Source organism: Thrips palmi, unplaced genomic scaffold (assembly GCF_012932325.1).
Source record: "Thrips palmi isolate BJ-2018 unplaced genomic scaffold, TpBJ-2018v1 HiC_scaffold_19, whole genome shotgun sequence".
Classification (NCBI taxonomy): domain Eukaryota; kingdom Metazoa; phylum Arthropoda; class Insecta; order Thysanoptera; family Thripidae; genus Thrips; species Thrips palmi.
The window spans coordinates 8,826,489-8,846,437 of record NW_023144628.1 but is presented as its reverse complement, the minus strand read 5'-3'; the positions used below and the strand labels follow the sequence as shown (position 1 = coordinate 8,846,437).

General features: G+C 64.8%; 1 protein-coding gene across 1 annotated transcript; it reads left to right on the top strand.

Moving 5' to 3' along the window:
• Positions 1-2,120: 2,120 nt before the first annotated feature.
• On the top strand, positions 2,121-19,366 carry LOC117645838. Its single transcript, XM_034386296.1, has 14 exons — positions 2,121-2,250; positions 2,324-2,417; positions 6,777-6,977; positions 10,821-11,024; positions 11,095-11,918; positions 11,991-12,363; positions 12,983-12,991; positions 13,178-13,500; positions 16,413-17,089; positions 17,242-17,462; positions 17,953-18,106; positions 18,297-18,562; positions 18,643-18,771; positions 19,194-19,366. Exons 1-14 carry the CDS (start codon positions 2,209-2,211, stop codon positions 19,364-19,366), a joined length of 3,690 nt encoding a protein of 1,229 aa, XP_034242187.1. The 5' UTR covers positions 2,121-2,208.
• The last annotated feature ends 583 nt before the right edge of the window (positions 19,367-19,949 follow it).

The window sequence follows — 19,949 nt, the reverse complement described above, 5'->3', positions numbered from 1 at the left end:
AAAAGTATCGTGAATGGCACGATAATTTTTACAGTGTGTGTCCGTGTGTGTGTGTGTGTGCGTGTGTGTGTGCGTGTCTACGGGCGGGTCGCTAAAGGCGCACCTGGCGGGGCGGCCGACTGGCCGACGGCGTGAGAATGGAGGTGAAGCGGCGCAGGGGGTCTTTTTGCCCGGATTGCGGGGGGCTTTAAAGGGCCGGCCCTGCGGCCCTGTGAGAAGGGCGCGCCAAATTGAACGAGGCGAAAGGGCTTTTGGTGGGCGGTGCGTATGTTGCTATGGAAAACAGTAGTCGAAGCTGTGAGGAAGGAGTTTCACTCATTTTTTTGCTGCGGCATACGATCATGTGTGGTCTAGCCTCTAATGGTAATGGCAGCCCATGGCGCCTTGCGAGTAGGCACTCCCGGATGCAGCCCTGTTCTGCGGGACGGCCTACCCGGAGTCCGCAAGGGGCCCGCCGCCCGGCACCGCCCGGCCAGCGCATTGTTTCGGGGTCACTTAAAGCGAACGAATCGGGTGGCGGCGGGGGGAATCGAACCCGAGCCGCAGCCGCTTGAATGACCCAGTTACCGGCGTCGTAACCAACCGCGCCACCGAGACCGCCCGGCCTGCGAGCCGTCGGGGTGAATTACCCCGGGAAGGCGAATCGACACTGAATCGGAGGGCCTGCTGCTCGGCTGCTCGGCCTGGCGGGGCGGGGCCCCACTCGCGGTTTTATACTCGGATCCAAGAGGCCATTGTCATTGGAGGGGAAGGGGAGGGGTGAGGAGCGCAGTAAAATAGGAAATAATCATGAAAAGAGAGAACTGTTCGCGCAAGGCCTTGCCGGCAGCGGCCTGCGCGCACTGTGCCGGAGAAAAGGCCCAGAACGGCCCGCGGGGGGAGGGGGAGGAGGGGGTGGGGTGTGGCGGGGCACCGCCACGCCACTGCAGCAGCAAGCCGCCGGCGCCGCGCCCGAACCCTGAACTGCCCCAGGCCGACACCGCTTCGTCATGGTGCCACGCCGCGCCACGCTGGACTCACGCAGGACAAGAACCGCACCGCGGGCCGCTTTGTCCCTCGTGTCGGAATCTCAGACGACGCCCTGTCTCTGTCACTCTCACAGGACTGTGGTGAGCGTAACGAAAAGGACAGAGCGCCAAAGCACCTTACGCGCCTGCCGCCGCGGCGTCGCGGCGTGTGGCAGAAGACACGGTTTATGACTGCGAGCCGCACGCGCGTGTCTAGCCGCCTACAGTGTAGTATGGCGCGAGGATGTTACGAGCCGAAGTCGTAAAGTATGGCCCGTCACTGCCGGCCGGGCACGCCCCACTGCAGGCCTGCCTGCCAACCCGATAGCGGAGTGGTGACCCCGGCGGGTTTTTAGCAACATGGAAGGCGGCGATACTGAGAGACAATTTCAGAGAAACGCCCTTCGCACGTGAAGAGATTAATTTTTGAGAGCCGCTGCACCGTACGTCGTCTTGCGACGTGAACGCACCTCGCCGCGTTGCGTCGTTTTACAGCGGGGCCACGCGGCGACGGGGCCACGGCGAATTGCCGCTCCGGCTTGACGTGACGTGCCGTTTTGACGCGCGCCGGGGTTAATGATGATTGGCACGACACTTTTAAGCCCGTGGCGTCGCGTCGCGTCCGGCCGTTCGTCTGCTGTCTTTGTGTCCCGTTTTTACGCGCCGATTTATCCCGGCCTTATCTTTGCGGCTCTGAGGCTTCGGCCGTTGGCGTTTGTGGCCGTGCCGGCGCGCCGGCCCCGCCCATCGCGACGTCGCCGACGCCACCCCGGCCATCCCCCACGGCGGCGACACTGACGGCCTTTCCTCCCCGTTCGCAGGTGAAGGTGATGCTCCGGGTGACGGACTTCTCGGCCAAGGCGCAGACCTCGACGTCGACCGCCACGTCGACATCGACGCCCAGCTCGCCGGCACACGGCGCCCTGCACGCCGCCGACGCGGCCCCCGCCAAGGGGGAGCACCCGCCGTCCGCCACCCCCGGCGGCAACCCGCCGTCGTACCTCAGCGTGGACCAGCGCCGGAAGCAGGCAAGTCACGCCCCGCCCTACGCATTCCCATTTTGAAGTGTCCAGCATTTTTAAACTGTGGTACTTACTTCGGCTTTCCGCAGGTCACGCTGCTGGAGCCGCCGTCGTCGGGGGCGCTTAACGGCCCCGGGGACGCCCCGGACGACAGGCGGGTGGGCGTGGCCGCCCCCAAGATGTTCGCCTTCGACGCCATCTACACGGACGACGACGCGCAGGTGAGTGCGCGGGGGACACCTTTCGGCCTGGAAGGTGGTTTCCCTCGACTTGACGACGGCCTTGTGCTTGCAGTCCGAGGTGTGCGGCGGCGCGCTCACGGACCTCCTGCACGCCGTGCTCAACGGCAACGACGGCGTGCTCTTCTGCTTCGGACATTCTCGGCAAGGTCAGTGCTGCACTTGTTGGTCATCGCGAGGTCATCTTTCCGTACCGTGCCCTGCCGGCTGATTCCGGAGGAGCGTTGCTCGCTCTGTGTCGCACTCATGGGGCGGCCCGGCCACTTCCTTCATCGCGGGCCTCGAGGTTTACGAGGCTGCCCATGTCGTCGTCGGTCCCCCGGCTTCACGTGGACAGCCCATGTTGGCGCCGTTGCTCGCTGCAGCATCCTCGTCCTGGCCTCGGCCTCGGCGCCGATCTGTCCCCCAATCTCGCTTTATCCTTTATCCGCCAGTAACATAAAACGGCGAGCCGCGCCGCCGAGCCGCGCCGAGTGGCGGGGCTTTAAAGCCTCCCAGCCGCCCCGTATGTCCCTCGTACTTCCCCTATCAAAACTACCGCCGGCCCAGAGGGCTTTGCCCTTCCCGAAGGGCCGGAGGCTCGGCCAAAGGGCTGTCCAGGCCGGCCGGCCGACCGGCGGGGCCCTTATATTCAAAGTGGGCCAATTTCCCCGCTCAAATTCCGCGGCCGGGTGCATCTCCGTCCAGGCGGCGGTGCGGTCCGGTGGCCGGGCGGGCCGCGCTGCGCCGGGCCCCAGTCCCTCCCCCACACTGCAAGATAGGCGCGGCCAGCCGTGCAGCCGGCGGCAGCCAGCCCGGCTTTACCTAATCACGCCTTATGGACGACAGTTTAGCGTCCTCCCCGCCCGCCTCCGACGTGGAGTTCTCTCTCGGCGCGCCCCATCCCACGGGTGCGAGAGAGACAGAGTGACAAGTTCGGAATCGCCCTGCAGGTCCGGGGGCGGCACGGCGCGTCGCCTCGGCGGCCGAGATCGAACGATACGGCCGAACGATACCGCCACCCCCCGCCACCCTCGAGTCCTGGTGAACGGAACGGAAGCCGCCGTGCAGGCTCCCGTTTTACTGTCGCCGCGCGCCGTGTGTGATGACGGCAGCGAATGCCGGTAGGCGGGGCTGGCGAGGCGCGTTCCGTCGGATGAACGCCCTGAAACGCGCGGGGCGGGGCGGGGCGGGGCGGGGCGGGGCGGGGCCTGCTGCGGCAGTGCTGCCGAAAGCGTGTGCTTTACTGCCGCTGCAGGCCTGCGGCGCGGTGTGGCGTGTGCCCCGGGCACGAGCCAGGTGCCGACCGGAGGGCACCCCGCTGCTCCACGAGGCAGCCCTTGTCCGACGGCGTGGCCGTCTCCGAGGACGCGGCGAACGGCATTGGCTCGGTGACAAGGCCGTGACAGCTGGCGCCGCCTGCGCCTGCTGCAGCCCCCAGGCCCCCAGGCCCGCCAGCGCCAGCCCAGCCAGCGCGCCAAGCGCCACACGGCCCTGCACGAGTGTTATTTTTCAGTCCGTTGGAGTTTACGGGTGGCAGTAAACCTGGCAGCCTGCGCTGCGGAGCTGCCGGAGGCAGGCCGGGACGGCCCGGGCTGTATAGAGGATTGCCGAATCCTCGCGTGTGTGAGTGCGTGTGTGCTGTGTGTGTGTGTGTGTGTGTGTGTGAGAGAGAGAGAGAGAGAGAGAGACTCGACAGTCAGCCTGGCAAATGAAAGGCTCTGCTCCAGTGTACAGCTCCAGCACGGCCGTTGGGGCGTCAACTGCTGGCATCCGTGCCGGCTTGCCCCCAGCCTCGCCCTCTCCTTCCTCCTCCTCTAGAACTCGATCCGGGTCCTCCGGTTTTTCGCTCGCACGTGCTCTGCGGTTATAGGCCGCCGCCGGTGGTGGGATCGCGGCGGGACGCCGTCGTCGTCGAGGCATGCCGCCGTAGGCAGCGGCTCGCCGTTAGCATGGGAATGCTTGATTATCGCTCGGCACACATGCGGGTGCACGTCGCACGGCCGCACGGCCTGCATGGCGGCGGCGGCGTACCTGGAGGACCCGGAATGGAAGGCCTGGAAGCAGGTCGGGAAAGTCGCCGTCAACTGCCATCATCGTGCGCCCCGCACCGCCCCGCCCCGCACTGCCTACCTCGCCGTCGAGGAGATGCGTTTCCGCGATGGGGCGTGGCGGCGGTATTGCGAGAAGTTGCACGCGGCGCGTTAGCCGCGTTAGCCGCGTTAGCCGCGCCGCTTGCTCGGAGCGACTCGGAGCTAAATGAAGGGAAAGGCGATAAGCGGGGAGGCAGGGCTGGAGTGCCGGGGAGTGGGGAGCGTACCGAGCAGTGTGGGCCAAATGTACTCCCTCGTGCGGAACCTCTAAGGCAGCGGGGCCAGGGGCGGCCCAGGGGGGCCGCGAAGGGGTGACGTAAGCGTGCATCGGAAGTAAAAGCGATTTAAGATCGACAGACCATTTTAGTTGAACAATGATTAGTTTAACAAGTGGTTAAATGACACGCAGAAGTCGGAAATTATTTTCAGGAAATACGAGAAAATAAAAGAAGTTGTCAAAAATTAAAATGAGCTTAAAGCCTCAACACGTCTTGACCGAAACTGAAGCCTACTTCGTGCCCCCCCCCCCTCCCCGCCCCTCCTTCGGTGGCGACGGCGGCGGCCTACCCCGCCCCACCGCGCCGCACTCTGCAGCGCGCCATTGATCTTGGACAGTTTAGAATGCCCCGAAGAGCCCGGCCCTTTGAGCGACAGGGACTGCCCGCCCCACCCCGTCCCGCCCGCCCCACCCCGCCCCACCGTGTGCAGCGCGCCGCCGCGGCCAAAGTTTCCCTCTCGCCCGAAAGCCCTGCGGGCCCTGCGGGCCTCCCAACTCCTACGACTACTGCTGATCTGCAGCGCAGATTTCACTGTTTATTCTGACTTTGGCGAATCGCTTTTTGCGATAGTCCTATTTCTCCCGTGCGCCGCTGCGCCGCTGCCGCCCCGTTCGTTCGTTCGCTTCGTCCTCCCCCTATCTCTATCTCTCCGTTCCATCTCTCCCTCTCCTTCTGTTTATGTAAATCGGCCCCGCCCCCGCTAATCCCGCCGCCGATCCCAGACGACGGCGGCCTGCGCCGCGCCCCGCCCCGCCCCGCACGTTGTTTTGATTCCACGCGATGGCGCGGGCCGATTTAAGCCGCGTTTTCGCGCCGCAGTTAGGACCAGGCCTTGTCGGGGACACGCCCGGCGGCTTGCCCGGCGGTGGGCGGACAGACCGACGGGCTGCTGTCTGCCTCTGTGCTGCAGCGGTGCGCGGGCCGTGCTGGCCGTGCTCGCTGCACCTGTGCTGCGATGGTTCGCGACGCCGGGGTGCGGGGGCTGGCGGGGCCGCCCCGCCGGGCACGGCCGGGCACGCGCGTGCCATATTTCACACGAGAGCGCAGTCATTTGCGCGCCGCTCGCGGGGCCTTCTTGGCGGGTTGCAGCCGGGAAGCCCCCGGGCCCATACTCCGAGAGTCTTTTTCGTCGCGCCGTCTCTCTCGCACCTACACGGGACGCGCCGTGAGTGCGAGAGAGACAACGATGTAAACGACTCTCCAGCCGGCCGCCACGGAGAGCCAGGGAGGCATTGCCATGCGACGGGCTGATTCTCTCTCTGTCTCGCTCGCACTCGCAGGGCCTCCCACAGAGGTGCGAGAGAGACAGCACTGGAATCACTCGGCGGCAAGACGGACACGGTAAAAACGAAACCTGGGATTCCCAGGAGCCCTATGTTATAAGGTATAGGAGTTTCCAGGAGATTCCTGGGATTCCCAGGAAGCGTTTTTACCGTGGATGCAACACGTCGCGGCCAAATGTGTGAATCGTGTCGGCCGTCCCGTCCGGACGGTCAGGCCCAAAGGGTGGACCTGGGGACTGACTCCGCGCCCCTCTGTCTCTCTCGCACTCCCGCGACGCGCCCCCTGAGTGCGAGAGAGACAGAGCGACGCGGAGTCACTCAGCAGGCCTGCACACGCTGGCAGTGCTGCAGCTCGGCCCCACTGACGGCGACAGTTATCGTCTTTTACTTTCTTCCTGCCTTTCCCTCCCCTTTCCTTCGGGGCTTTCGGTGCCGTCGAGTTATTCCCGCTTTTTTTTCCTCTTTCCCTCCCGCTTTTGCCTGCAGCGCACCTTTATAGCGTGGAATATCCGAGACGACGCCAGTTAGAATAATGTCGCGGCAGGAATGCATCCGGCGCGAGGCGCGCGAGGGTCTCGGCCTCCTTGGCGTCGGCAGTCGGCGCGCACCTCCCTAAATCACCCGCGCAGGCGGCGCGGCACCGCCAGGACACTGCCAGGGCACTGCTCTGCAGCCAGTGCAGCAGCGGAGCCACGCCGAGCCACGCCGGGGCCGCCTGGCGAGGTAGGCCGCACGAGCGCACACGTGTCGGCGCGATGCCTAACTCGCAGGCGCTCGCCGCGCTCCGCCGCGTTCGCGTTCCAGCCGCCCGATTTCGCCTCTCTGTCTCTCTCGCACTCATGGGTTGTTGACTGTTCTCTCTCTCTCTGTTGCAGGCGCCGCCCGCACCATGCTGGGCACGCCGCACGGCCCCGCCACGCTGGGCGCCGCGCCCTGCGCCGTGGCCTGGCTGTTCCGCGGCATCTCCGAGCTGCGCGCGCGCGGCAACGCCCGCTTCTCGGTGCGCGTGTCCGCCGTGGAGGCCGCGGGCGGCGGCCGCCAGCCCCTGCGCGACCTGCTCGCCGCGCACGCCCACGGTGAGTCCGCCCAAAGGCCGCCCGGTTTGAATCAACTACTTCACTGCAGAAACGGTCTCGGTGCAAGACCGCGCAGAGTAAAGTACACAAAGCAGGCGACTCCGGTGCGCGTTTTCGAGAAAAGAGTGGCGGCCGCTGTGCCCCGCCGCGGTCCCCACAGTGTGTCGGAACGATCCGGACATCGGCGCTAATCGGCGAAGTCGGGGCCTCCTCCTTTTTCCCGCCGTGGCGGCTTTGCGGGCTCGGCGGGCTCCACGAGAGGCCATCTGTGAAAACTTGCGCCTCGGCGCCGCTCTGCGCCGCTCGGCGCGCAACGAAGTGTGTAAGCCGGCCTGGGCGGGCGCGGGCCGGGCCTGGGGCAGCAGCACTAGGCCGACGAGACAGGGAAAGCCAGCCGGGAGCAGCACCGCTCGGCAACATATGGCTATCCCGCTAATCCAATAATTACCCCACGATAAGAGTTTTCAGAGCGGGGGAGGGGGGGACGGGGAGTGGGGGGCTCAAGTTGTGAATCGCGCCGCGTCGCGTCCGGCAGGCCCAAGCCAGCCAGGCCCGCCGCGCCTTCCCGTCTTTGGGGAAACAATTAAAGTCAGCCGCTCGCAAAGTTTGCCGCTCGGCTGGTCCGGCTCGCCGTGCCGGGCGCGGGGCAGTGGGGCGCAGGGCCGCGGCGGTACAGCTGTACAGCCTCGCTTTCTTTCGCCCTTATCCGCGCCGCCGGGCCTGCCGGGCCTGCCGGGCCTGTAGCTCGCTGGCGGCCCGCCCGGCCCAAACGTCCCGGATTTGCCTTCTCTTAAATTAGAGTTTCGCCGGGCAGCTGCTGCGCTGCCTCTGTGTATGTGTGTGTGTGTGTGTGTGTGAGTCTCTCTCTCTCTCTCTCTCTCTCTCTCTCTCTCTCTCTCTCTCTCTCTCTCTCTCTCTCTCCCTCCCTCTCTCTCTGTGTGTGTGTGGGGGGGGGGGGGGGGGAGGGCGTCGTCGGCGTGCCCGGAGCGGAGCGGGGTTCAAACAGGAATCACGAGGGCGGTGATGTCGTTGGCGGCGTCATGCGGCGGGTACTTTACTTTGGCAAACCCGTCTGGCTCCGCACGCTCGCCTGCCTGCCTGCTCGCTCGCTTGCTTGGCGTCGCCTCGTCGACTTGCTCGGCTCGTCCTCGGCGCCGGGATTTGCTTGCTCGACTCAAAGGCACGGCACGGCACGGCGTCGCAGGAAGGAGGAAATTGTTCTCGATCGGCCGGCAGCAGCGCCGTGCCGCCCCGCCCCGCCCCGCCCTGCCCCGCCCCGCCCGTCTGACCGTAGAGAAAGGGTGGGGTGGGGGAAACGGAAGCAGCTCTTCTTTGTAATAACCGCAGGCGCGGCGCGCACAGACTGTCGTCCTCGTCGCTCGCTGGGGGGTGGGAGAGAGAGAGGGAGGGAGGGAGGGGTGTTAAATCGGTTTAGTGCCGAGATAACAGTTTCCGTCCTCACTTTATGAGCAGCCCGCCCCGTGTCAGTGACATACCTGCGTGCGGCTGCGACACTCGCAATATAGCAGCTGGAAAAGGGAGGGGGGGGGGGACTCGTTGTTCAGGTGAACGGCCCCGGTAGAGCAGGCGGGACGGTTTTTCTCTGCTTGACCTACAAGAAGCGTGCGACATAAATTCTAAAGCTCGGAAATTTAGTGCTTTTGTAATCATTCATTAAAATGTTTTTGTTTTATTATTTTTAGCAGATGATACCTTCACACTTGAAACATACTTAAAACTACTTTACACATGAAGGTGTCAGCGTGCTTTTACTCTCGAGTCCAGAAACGAAGCGCGTATCCTAAACAATATAATAGGGGCTGGCTGCCGGGGCGGGCTGGTGCGTGTGGCTGGCTGGCAATGAGGCGCAGCCTGCGCGGGATTCGACAATCCCTCCTCGGTACAGCGCCAGCGGCACCGGGCGTAAACAATGGCACCCCCTCCTCGCTCGCGACGGCCTGCCACGGCCTGCGCGCAGCATTGACAATCCCTCCCCGCCTGCCACGGCGCGGAATATCGCGCAACAACGCCTCCCGATTCGGCCCGGCCCGGGGCACTCGGGCCAGCTCGGGCTCGGCGGCGGGCGGTGCAGGCACACAGCTCGGCACGGCTAGTACCAAAGTACCAACACCGGCCACCTCGCTCGGGTCTATATATTTTGTTTCATACACAATTTTAATTACTATCTTTGGAATGAGCCCGCATACTACCCCGTATAAGGAAACCGAACGAGTATTGACTGAGAAATTTGAAAGGGAAAAGAAAAAAATTTGAACTCTACACCCCCTCCCCAGTCTTAATGGGGAGGCCTCCTGCTTTACTTCGGTGTTCGGGATGGGAACCGGTGCTATCAGGTACCTGGGGTTAATCCCGTCAGCGACCCAAGCGTTCGCCGGGGGACCCAGTAGGACCCCAAAGCTCAGGCAGCTGGGTGAGAGCACCCAGTACGAAGCTCTTGAGGGGCGGGACGTAGAGTGAGACGACAGAGAGACAGAGAGAGACTCAGACAGAGAAGAGGTTTGGTGGGAGCTTCTTGTTTTCGTAGGGTTGGTTGTGTACCCCATGGTACCCCCACTGTCCGGCGCTCCCGTACCGAACATACAGCGTTTTAGGCCAGCTTCAAAGGACTTATCATCGCCTCCCCGACAATCAAGGAGGCACCACCCGCAACCACACACCGGATGGTCTGGATTGATGGATCAAATACTCCATCGCTCCAGTGCCGAGGCCAACCCGCCGAAGCGGATTGCTTTTTAGACACCCACAGCGGAGTGGCCAGGTGAATGTGACTCTGACCACTACGCTATCACGCTTGTACGTCTGGCAGCGTGTTGGACGACGGGTTTGAGTTGCAGTGGGAGGAAGGCAGTCGAAAAATGTAACGAAATGATGAGATTCGATCCCCGGACCCGCCACCGGGATCACACGACTTTACGCTCTCGGCCACCACGGCCCATGATGAGGGGACCGGCGTTTAGGTGGGTTCTTTGACGCAACAGGACTCGACCGACCCGGTCAAAATTTCCCAAGAAGTTGGGGGAGTCGAACCGCCGACCCTAGCATTGGGAACCGACGCCTCTACTCCCTGGACCAACACGTCCCATGCAGGAAGTGGGCTCACGTTCACGGGTTTCAACCGCACTGGGTGAGGCAGTAAAATTAAATGGAAATATTTGTTAGGAGTCGAACCTCCGGCATGTGGGTCTGTTGCACACGGCTCCGCTCGGATGGCCTCGTATGTGACGCTGGTATTCGAACGCCCGCCTGCGGTAACTCGATCCCACGTCTCTAACCTCGGTTCACAGGTGTGAAACGCGCGGATATCTGGGGTTCCAGAACGTTCGTTGAAAAGAAACTTTTCAAAAATGGGGAAAATTTTCCGGAATTTCTGGCTAGACAGTCGCCCGTTTTTTGCAGGAAAAATGTGTACCTGCGCAAGGTGCTCAAGTAAAAATTATGAAACACATGAGTGTATTTCCATTTTTCTTTCAGAAGGGAACAAAACAAAACGTTTTGTAATCAAAAATTAGTTTTCTATCAAAAAATTTCGTATTAAAAAATTTAACTTTTATCAAAAGTGATGGGTTTCATATGAAGCAATGTTCCCGGCCAAGTGGGAATATTCCCGGGAATTCCCGGGAAGTCTCGGGAATATTCCCCTGAATGATTGTTCCCGGGAATTTTCGAACACTACTCTAACCTTTCGGCTATCACAGCAGTTGTGAAACGCAACGGATCATCTGCTTTCATTAACGTTCGTTGAATGAGATTTTTCCTTTTTAAAAAAATGAAATTGTCCAGCTTGTCTCACTAGACAGTCGCTCTGTTTCGGGACGGTTGCAGACTCGGAGCAGTCCCCCGGCGTGTACCTGCGCGACGACCCGGTGCTGGGCACGCAGCTGCAGAACCACTGCGAGCTGCGGGTGCCGTCGGCCGAGAGGGCGGCGCACTACCTGGACTGCGCGCTGGCGGCGCGCTCGGACGAGGACGCGCACCTGCTGTTCACGCTGCACGTGTACCAGTACAGCGTGGCCGGCAAGGGCGGAGGTGAGTTCGGCGCGGAGGTCGTTTGGCCAGGTTGCAGTTGCAGCGGACGCTGACTTATTGGTTTTTGCAGTGGCGGGCGGTCGCAGCAGGCTCCACCTCGTGGACCTGGGCCGCGGCGCGGCGGGCCTGCCGCTGTCCAGCCTGGGCCACGTCCTGCTCGCCATCTTCAACGGCCAGAAGCACCTGCCGCACCGCGAGCACCGCATCACGCAGGTGCTCAAGGAGTGCCTGTCGCCCATCACCTGCCACGCGGCCATGCTGGTGCACGCGCATGCCTCGCAGGCGTACGCCGAGACGCTGGCCACGGTGCAGCTGGCGGCGCGCATCCACCGCATGCGGCGCCGCAAGATCAAGTTCCCCGGCGTCAACACGGCGTGCGGGCCCGGCCTGGGCCACGGCCCCCACGGCCCCCACGACGACCTGCAGCAGCAGCGCGGCTCGGACCTGGAGCCTTCCTCCTCCGAGCAGTCGGCCGACACCGTCATCTACGTGGGGCCCGCCACCGACGACGCGACCGACGGCGAGCACCCGCCCGTGTACCTGCCCGGGCTGGCGGACGGCGACCACCGCGGCGCCATGGGCAGGGCCTTGCGGGGCTCCTCGGCGGAGCACCACCGGCCGCACGGGTCGCCGGGCCCGGGGCGCGCGCGCACCAAACAGACGCCGTCCAACAGCCCCAAGTCCTCGCCCGTCCGCAACGCGTCGTCCGCCAAGTCCTCCCCCGCCAAGTCGGCCGCCAAGGGCAGCACGGCGACGCAGGGCGCTGGCGGCGCGGAGGAGCGCTGGATCGACGGGCCGCGGGTGTCCAAGTCCAGGGTGGTGGAGGCGCGGACGCTCATCTTGAAGGAGGGCCACGCCAAGCGGGAGACCTGGGTGGACGGCCCGCTGCAGAAGGTGAGCGGGTCCGCGTCCACAACAACGCGCTGCTTGAGGAACTTGCCGTCTAACTCCGGCAACCCTTTCCAGGCGGGCGGCAACGGCCTCGCCATGCTGGGCAACGGGCCCGCCTCCGGCAACTACGGCTTCATGGACTCGCACAAGAAGTCCATGATCAGGCGGTGGGTGGAGAACCAGACGGTGCACATGAAGCACCTCGGCGTCAACCTGGAGACGTCCGAGGACGTGGCGATGGCTGCCGGGGCGGAGTCCGAGGACGACGACGGCCTGGTGGACCCCAAGTTGATGGCGGACAGCAGGCACGGGCGCGCGGTGAACGGGCGCGCGGCGACCGGGCGCAGCGGGGCGAGGCTGTCGTCGGGGGTCCGGCACCGCCACGACGACGACCCCCGGGTGCGCTGCGCCGAGATCCGGCAGAACGCCAGCCTGGATCAGGCCAAGGGTGAGTGCACTGCCTTTGAATTCTCGGCAGCAGCTATGTCAGCATTCCGCGCCGCGCCGCTCTAAATATGTATCGCCCCCGGCCGCCCCCTCGCGTCAAAGGAAGGCACGCTGCCGCACGCCGCTGCCGGAATTCGGGATTTCAGCATTTCAGTCCGCCACGCCCCGTCCCGTTCGTTGGCCAAGCACTCCTCGGAAACTCGGGCTCGCTCAGCGTACAGGTGTTTGTTTGTTGGTTCTCTTTCTCCGAGGAATTGAAACGGTTTTACTTTGGCCGCGTAGGGCGGCGCGGGGCGCTGGCTCGAGACTGGAATCCGGGGCTCGCGGCGCGCAACGCACAGGCCGCCGTGGAGGCCTAGAGGCCGTCGGGAGGGTGCAGAGGCCGCGCCGAGGTCGCGTGTGTCGGCACCATTGCTGCGGCCCGGGCCTGCAGCCATGCAAAAAGCGAACTGCAGGTGGATTAGCTGGGGCAGGAATGCGGTGCCGTGGCAGTGGCGTGGCACTGGCACACTGGCGTGCGCCGCGCGGCCCTTTGTCCCTTTGCACGCCCCTTGGCTCGGCCGGCTCGGCCCTACAGGGAACTACAGTGTGGGCCCTGCCGCGGGGATGCCGACTGCCAGCGACTGCCGGCGACCCGGCGCCAGGGCGGCGCAGGACGAAGCTTTACGAGCGCGGTGGGGTAGTTTTTGTTGCGCCGTGTTGGGCTAATAACGCCATGCGGGAACTTGTTTCGGAAAGAGCGAGGGGGCTTGGAGAGATAAGGAGAAAAAATATGCCGCCCAGGTATTTGAACCCGCGTGTTTGTGGCCCCCCAGGCTCGGAGCCGCAGCGGCCTGACCACCTGTCCCTGACGAGCACGACGACCAGCCGGCTGGCCCCGGCGCCGGCGTGCGACCAGGGCGCCCCGTGCGTCGCCGCCAACGCCCCCGTCGAAGCCGCCCCCGCCCCCCTCAACTCGGACGCCGTCGAGGTGGCCAGCGAGTGCACCAGCGTCACGGACGAATCGGCCGCCGATCTCATGGACGAGGACGACGACGACGACATGCTGCTGGAGGTGACCAACGTGGGCGACGACGTGGAGATCATCGAGGTCCTGGAGCCTTCCGAGCCCGTGCCGATGGTGGACTGCTGCCTTCAGGTGAGTGAGCGCACCGTAAATTTCGTGTCGAGCCGGCTTAGCAACCGGCTGGTACAAGGGGCCCGGGTTCGAAACCTCCCCGCCGTTCCTTTTATCTCGGTCCTTTTGCACAGTCCGCCCGCGTGCCGCCGCTGTGCCCGCCTCGCCCACACCATATTTCTCGCCGATACGAGACACATCGGTAATGCCGCGCGGTTTCCATTCCGATCCACATGTGCGCCGTGCTCGGCTTCGTGTCGCACCGGCGGAGAGGCAGAGAGGGCCTGGCTTCGTTACCACAACATGTCCGCATCTCAGCTATTTATTATCGCCCACCGAGTCCCTGCCCTCCCGGGCGGTGGCGCTGGCTGCGCTGTCGGTCCCCTGGGCGTTGGGCCCGGCTCCATGGCCGCCCGGAGGCTGGAGGCCCCGCTGGGGGCGGGGGAGAGGAGTCCGAGCATATTCCTTGTATTCCGAGCGCGGCGCGGGCGGCTCCGGCACGCCAGGGAACAGGTGATGATCATGTCTCGGGCCCGCCGCGGCGCTTCAGGTACGGCGGCGGGGCGGGGCGGGGCAGGGCGGGGCGGCCGGCATGCCGCGTGAATTCCAAATGAGCGGCACATGGCGGGCGGGGGGCGGGGCGGGGCGGCATCTCCTCTCGGCGTGGCCGCGGGGTGCCGTTGAAGCTTCGCGCGGGGTCCGCGGCCAAACCGTGATTCGCACCGTCATCGGCCAGCGAGGCGCCCCGCCCCGCCCCGCCCGCAGAGTGATTCTCGGAGGGTCATTGCTTTTAAAGCGAAGCGCGGCGGCGGGGACTGCGTTGGCCACTGCGACCGTCGTCGTCTGGCTGTGCCGGGCTGCGCGCGGCTTGGTGGTGGGGTCAGCCGCGCCGCGTCTTGGCCGTTGTCGTTTTGGCCTGGCTGCACGGCGCGGCACGGTAGCGTCTTCTTCTCCGGAGGGAGGGGGGCCCTCTTTATGCTGCGTGAGCCCCTCGCCGAGCAGTCGAGCCGGGGCAGCAGCGGGGCGGGGTGGGGCGGGGCGGCCAGACGAGTTCCGCCAGGTGCCCGCTAACGCCTCCTGAATGCGGGATGAGGCGCGGGCCCCACGTGCCCCCCTCGGGGCAGCGCCGGCAGCCGCGGGGCGGGCGGGGGCGGGGTGAGGCAATTGTTTCATTATCGTGTTGTGCCGCAGAGACCGACAAACAGAATGGAAAGCAGAACGCCGGGGCTTCTCTTTCTGGGCGGGGCGGGGCGGGGCGGGATATTAAAGGGTAAACACGGCCGGGACCAGTTGTCCTAATGAAGCCGCCGGCTTGGCGGCGCGTCGGTGTTCTGAGGTGGCCGTCGAGGCCCAGCCGCCGCCTCGCCTTGACGCTGCCCGTTGGTGGCCAGATCCAGACTACAGTTGCAGTGGACAAGCCTACACCGGGGAGGGTGGCGGCGGGGCGGCTCGGCGCGCGGAGCCACTTGACTCAAGGAAGGGCCGGGAGGGCTGCTCCAGTGCTCCACCCGGCTCCACCCCCACGCATGATAATCGCGGTGGTTTGATGACTGCGGGGACCCACGGGGACCTGGTGGGGTTAGGCGGCTGGCTCGGCTTGCTTGGCCCCGAGGAGGAGGAGTGCCCGGAAGCAAGCCGCAAGGAGGCCAGCCAGGGCCAGACCCTCCCGTCGCAATCCACCCGGAGTGACATCAGTTGAAGACAACGGCCCCCGCGAGGACCTCCCTCTCACCGACACACTCACACCCTCACACACACACACACACCCTCACACACACACAGCCGAGTCTGGCAAGCACCAAGGCAGCGGTACGGCCACTGCGTTTGTGACCAGCGGGGGTTGACGTCGCGTCATGAACGCACCCCAGCCTAACTGAACGAATGTGACCGGATGCGACCGTCACTGTGGGGGCTTTGGGGCACCCTGGGGCTGCTGTCGCAGAAGACGACGCAAAGAGGCGTGTGGGGCGTGGCGGCGGGGCGGGGCAGGCGGGGGCGGAGAGACACACCCTGAATACGGAATCAGACGCCGGGCTTGCCGGCTGCAGGCTGCGCGCACAGGGCACGGCGGCAAGCGAGGGCAAGGCGGCACGGCGACGGGGATCACGACCACCGGGCGAAAGAGAAAGGGAGGAGGAAGGGCGCGCGAAGAAGGGCGAAGGAGCCGGGGAGGAACAGGACGCACAGTGTGCAGGGTGGCGCGACGGCTCTTTTTGTGATGCTGCCGGTGGAGCATTCCGATGTACAACGTACAAAGTATGCAGGCTGTTGGGGCATCGACTCGGTCGGCGTGGCGGGCGTGGCGGGGCTGTGCAGTGTTGCGGGGGACGGGTAGTTTGTTAATGTAGCGGCGGAAGGCGGTACTCTCCCCGCCCCCTCCCTCCACCAGGGTCTCCGTCGAGCTTTGCCTCCGGCGCTGTCCTCCGCAGCCGTGCCCTGTCCTGGCCCTGCCCACCCCCCGTTCCCTCGTTCTCTCCCGCCGGCGCTCCCCAGTCTCTCCACGCCCAACTGCGCGGCCCGGCCCGCTCTCCTCATGCTCTGCTTTTATGCATTTGTCATGAGTTTTATTACCACCGCCTTTTTCGATTCTGGAGTCAATTTCATAGCCTGCCCCTGGCCTCCCCGCCCAGCGCGTGTTCAGGGCGTGGTGTTCCGCCTGTTGGTGCAGGAAGGGCGAGGCGAGGCGGGGTGGGCCTCGCCTTGCGCCTACTCTGTAAAATGAAAATGGGACAGAGCTTCGTCACTTCTTGCAGCCTGATAGCACCTCCTAGTGCATTTCTTCGGCCCGAGAGCATTTCCTCTTTCTGAGTGCATTTCTTCAGCCTGGGAGCATTTTTGCTCGTCCTGAGGACATTTCCTCAGCCCCAGAGCCTCTGTTCAAAAGAGTTTGGTGGAAAACTTTTGCTCATTTTCCGAAACGTTCTGTGTGACAGGTGACGGAGGAGGACATCGCGCTGTGCATGGGCGAGAACCCCTTGCCCGAGGTGGACCAGGACGGCCCGGTGGAGCACCCTCTGCGCGTGCTGTCCCAGGAGAACCTGACGGTGGTGTCGACGTTCGCGGACACGCTGTCGCTGGCCTCGGACCTGGAGTCGACGTACTGCCCGCTGCGGTCGCGCTTCGGGCCGCCGCCGTCGTTCGCCGGGGTGACGAGCATGGCGGGGCCGGCGTGCTGCCGCCTGGACCACGGCCTGGACCACCGCCTGGACCACGGCGCGGACGGCTTGGAGCACGACGCGCGCGGCCAGCTCGCCCGGCTGCACGACCAGTACCGCACCAAGCTGGCGGCCGCCACGTCGTCGCGTCGCGCCGCCAACGCGGCCAACGCCGCCAACGCGCTGCCGTCGTCCGCGGGGCCGGGGTCGCGGTGCACGTCGCTGTCGCTGTCCGACGTGCTGCACGGTGTGGGCAGCAACGGCGCCGCCTCGGACAGCGAGCGGGACGGCGACGGCGACGGCGAGCACGCCGCCAACGACGTGGGCTCCATCTACAGCGAGCCGCCCTACCGGCTGCAGCAGCAGCAACAGCACGCCGCCAACGGCCACGCCAACGGCCACTGCAACGGCACGCTGTGCGACAACTGCCAGCGCAGCTTCGCGCCCACGTCGTGGTGAGTGTCCGCCGTGTCCGCCGCCGGACTCATATACAGTGCACAACTCTCTTTAAAATTTGGTTTAAAACAAATAGTTTTAAGTATGTTTCAAGTGTGAAGGTATCATCTGCTAAAAATTGAACCCTACGACCCCCGTGGCGTCGTTGCAGGCACAGTCCGGCGCACTCCGCCACGCGCACGCGCGGCTCCACGCTGCAGCGCTACTACGGCAACCTGCGGCACCCCGACGGCGCGTCCAATCCGGACCTCAAGGAGGAGGTCCTGGCGCCGGTGGCGCCGCTGGCCTCGGCCATCGACTGCGAGGAGATCGAGAGGAAGATCGACGCCAAGCTCAAGGCCGCCGCCAACGGCCTGCCCCACCTGGGTGAGTGTGCGTCGCGGGGCAAGGACCGCCCCTTGGTTCCTTCCTGCCGGCGACGGCTGCGTCGGCTTGACTTTTGATGAGGTGGCCCCGCCCCGCCCCGCCCGCTGCCAACGACTTTAACTAATTGCCATTTATATATCTGCGTACACGGCCCGGCCCGGCCTGGCGGCCCCGCCATGTTTGTGTGCCCGATGCAAATTATTTCGCGGCTAAACTTTGCGCGCGGCGACGCGGAAACTTTGGCGTGCTTATTAATTTACGAGGGAGGCGTGGCTCTCGCTGATCCCTCATCGCGACGACTGCGGGGCCAGGGCCGTGACGGCCGTGACGGCCTTGACGGGGTCGCCGACACGCGCGTCGCCTTGTCACCGTTGTCACTCAGCGACCCCGCGGCGCTCAACTTGCCAAAGTGTCTGCGTGGTTGTCGGTGTGCCCGAGGCTCGGCCCGAGGTGTGCCGCTGGATTGAGTGGCTGTAACGCGTTGCCGTGTCCGCAGACGCCGTGGCCGTGCTGCCCCTGCACGTCGCCGCCGCCGCCTCGCCCGTGGACTCGGACGAGGAGCCGGTGGTGCCGCCGCCGCTGCCCGCCTCGCCCACCTCGCGGCTGCACCAGCGCCTGCTCAGCCTGTCGGACCACTCGGCGTCGCCCAGGTAAGCCCCAACAGGATGACGGCCGCGACGACGTCCTTCCCGGCGCCCCGCTACGCCTGCTTGTGCAGCCGCTTGCCTGTGCCGTGTCTGTGCTGTGTCTAACTGCACGTCGTGCCTGGTCCCTCTGCGAGTCTGCCTGCAGTCCTCCCTCCTCTCTCTCACCCGCTTGCCCTGAATGTCCTGTCGCCAGGAGTAGGAGCAGCACCCCCGTGAGCGGCGACTGCCTGCCGTCCGGGCTGCCGGGTCTGACCACGGCCCCGGGCCCCGGGTCGGCCGCGTCCGCCGGCTCAGCGGGGTCCGGTACCGGCTCCGGCACCGGCTCGGGGTCTGGCGGCTCGGGCGGCTCGGGCAACCACGGATCCAGCTCCGGCTACGAGAGCCTCGGCTCGGCACCGCCCTCGTGCAGTGGCAGAGACAGCCGCGAGGGTCGCGACTCTGGCAAGGAGGACGCCCCCGGTCAGTACTCCGTCCAGATGAGGTGTAACGTTGCAGCCTTGCTGCGTGCCTGTGTGTGACCGCTTTGCTTGTTGCCGAAGGCGTGTACGGCCGCGAGGAGAGGGGCTGGGCCTCGGCCACGTCCAGCCCGCGCGCCCGCCACCACCACCGCGGACCGCGGCGCGACAAGGAGGACAAGGAGGCCCTCGCCAAGCACTGGACCTACGAACGTGAGTGCCGCCTTGTGTGTGCGTGTGTGTGTGCGTTGTTTCCTGAGCTGCGGCCCTGCGGCCCCACGCTGCTAGCTTGCATGTGCCGCTTGCCGTAGTGACTGCGTTGTGCGATGCGTTTCTCGGTGTTGCATTTGTGTGTTGCGTTCGCCGTGCAGCTTGTGTGCGGAAGGCTTCCCCCACCGTCACTCACACCGCAGCGTTCCCGCTTGGTTTTGTCACCGTAGCGTAGCTAGCATAGCGTGTGCTGCTATTCTGACTCGATCAGTCCAAGTCACTGCACCGGCCTACAGCACTCAGCCCGACGGCCGCACGTCGCACGTTCTCCGGAACCTCTTGACTGCGGGTTCGAGTCCCGGAGAAACTGTTGTTTTTTTTGTTTTTTTTTTAAGCGTCTGACTGTGTTGTGGCGGCGTGCGCAGGTTCCCCGACCGCCGGCTGCCTCCCTGACTCGTGGGCGTGGTGCTGGTGCTCGTCGTGGTCGGGCGACAAGTGCGACCGCCCCCGGCCCCGGCCCCTCGCCGCGCCCGCCCCCAGGCCCGCCCCCGTGGCGGCGGCAGCTGGGGCGCCGGGTGCCGCCGACGACGCGCGATAGCAGCGGCCGGTGCGGCCAGCTGCGGCGCCTTGATCTCACCGACCCGCCCCCGCCAAGGAGCGACGCGGCGAGTTTGGGGCCTTCCAACTTTTTAGTTTCACCGAGCTCGGCCACTCTTTATTTATTTAGCGCGCCGTCAAAGACCGCCAATGACCGTCGTAAAAGCAAAAACTTGTTTTTAATGAATTTTTTTTTTTCATCACGCTTGCGGTTCTCCCTCCCCTCCCCTGCCTTGGGGGGCCGACGGAGTTCCGGAAGGTCTGGTGTTTTAAGTTGTCATTCCAGAGGCTGCGGCGTAGAGTACTCGATGTTTGTGAAATACCGCAGCGGTCGCTCGGCCGGTCGTCGTGCTCTGGGTCGCTTCGTGTGCTTTAAGTCTGAATCTTTGGTCCAATGAACCTCGTCAAAGTCTGAAAGGTCCCTTGGTGCGCGCGGTGGGTTGACGGGTAGCGTCGCCACGTCGTGTGCCGTTTCAAAACTGTCTGTTCATATCAAAGTCTGCATATCGACTGGGACTGCGTGGAGGGACACGACGAAAAGGCATCCGAGTCAAACTAGTGGAAAAATCTGAGCGAAAAGCGTC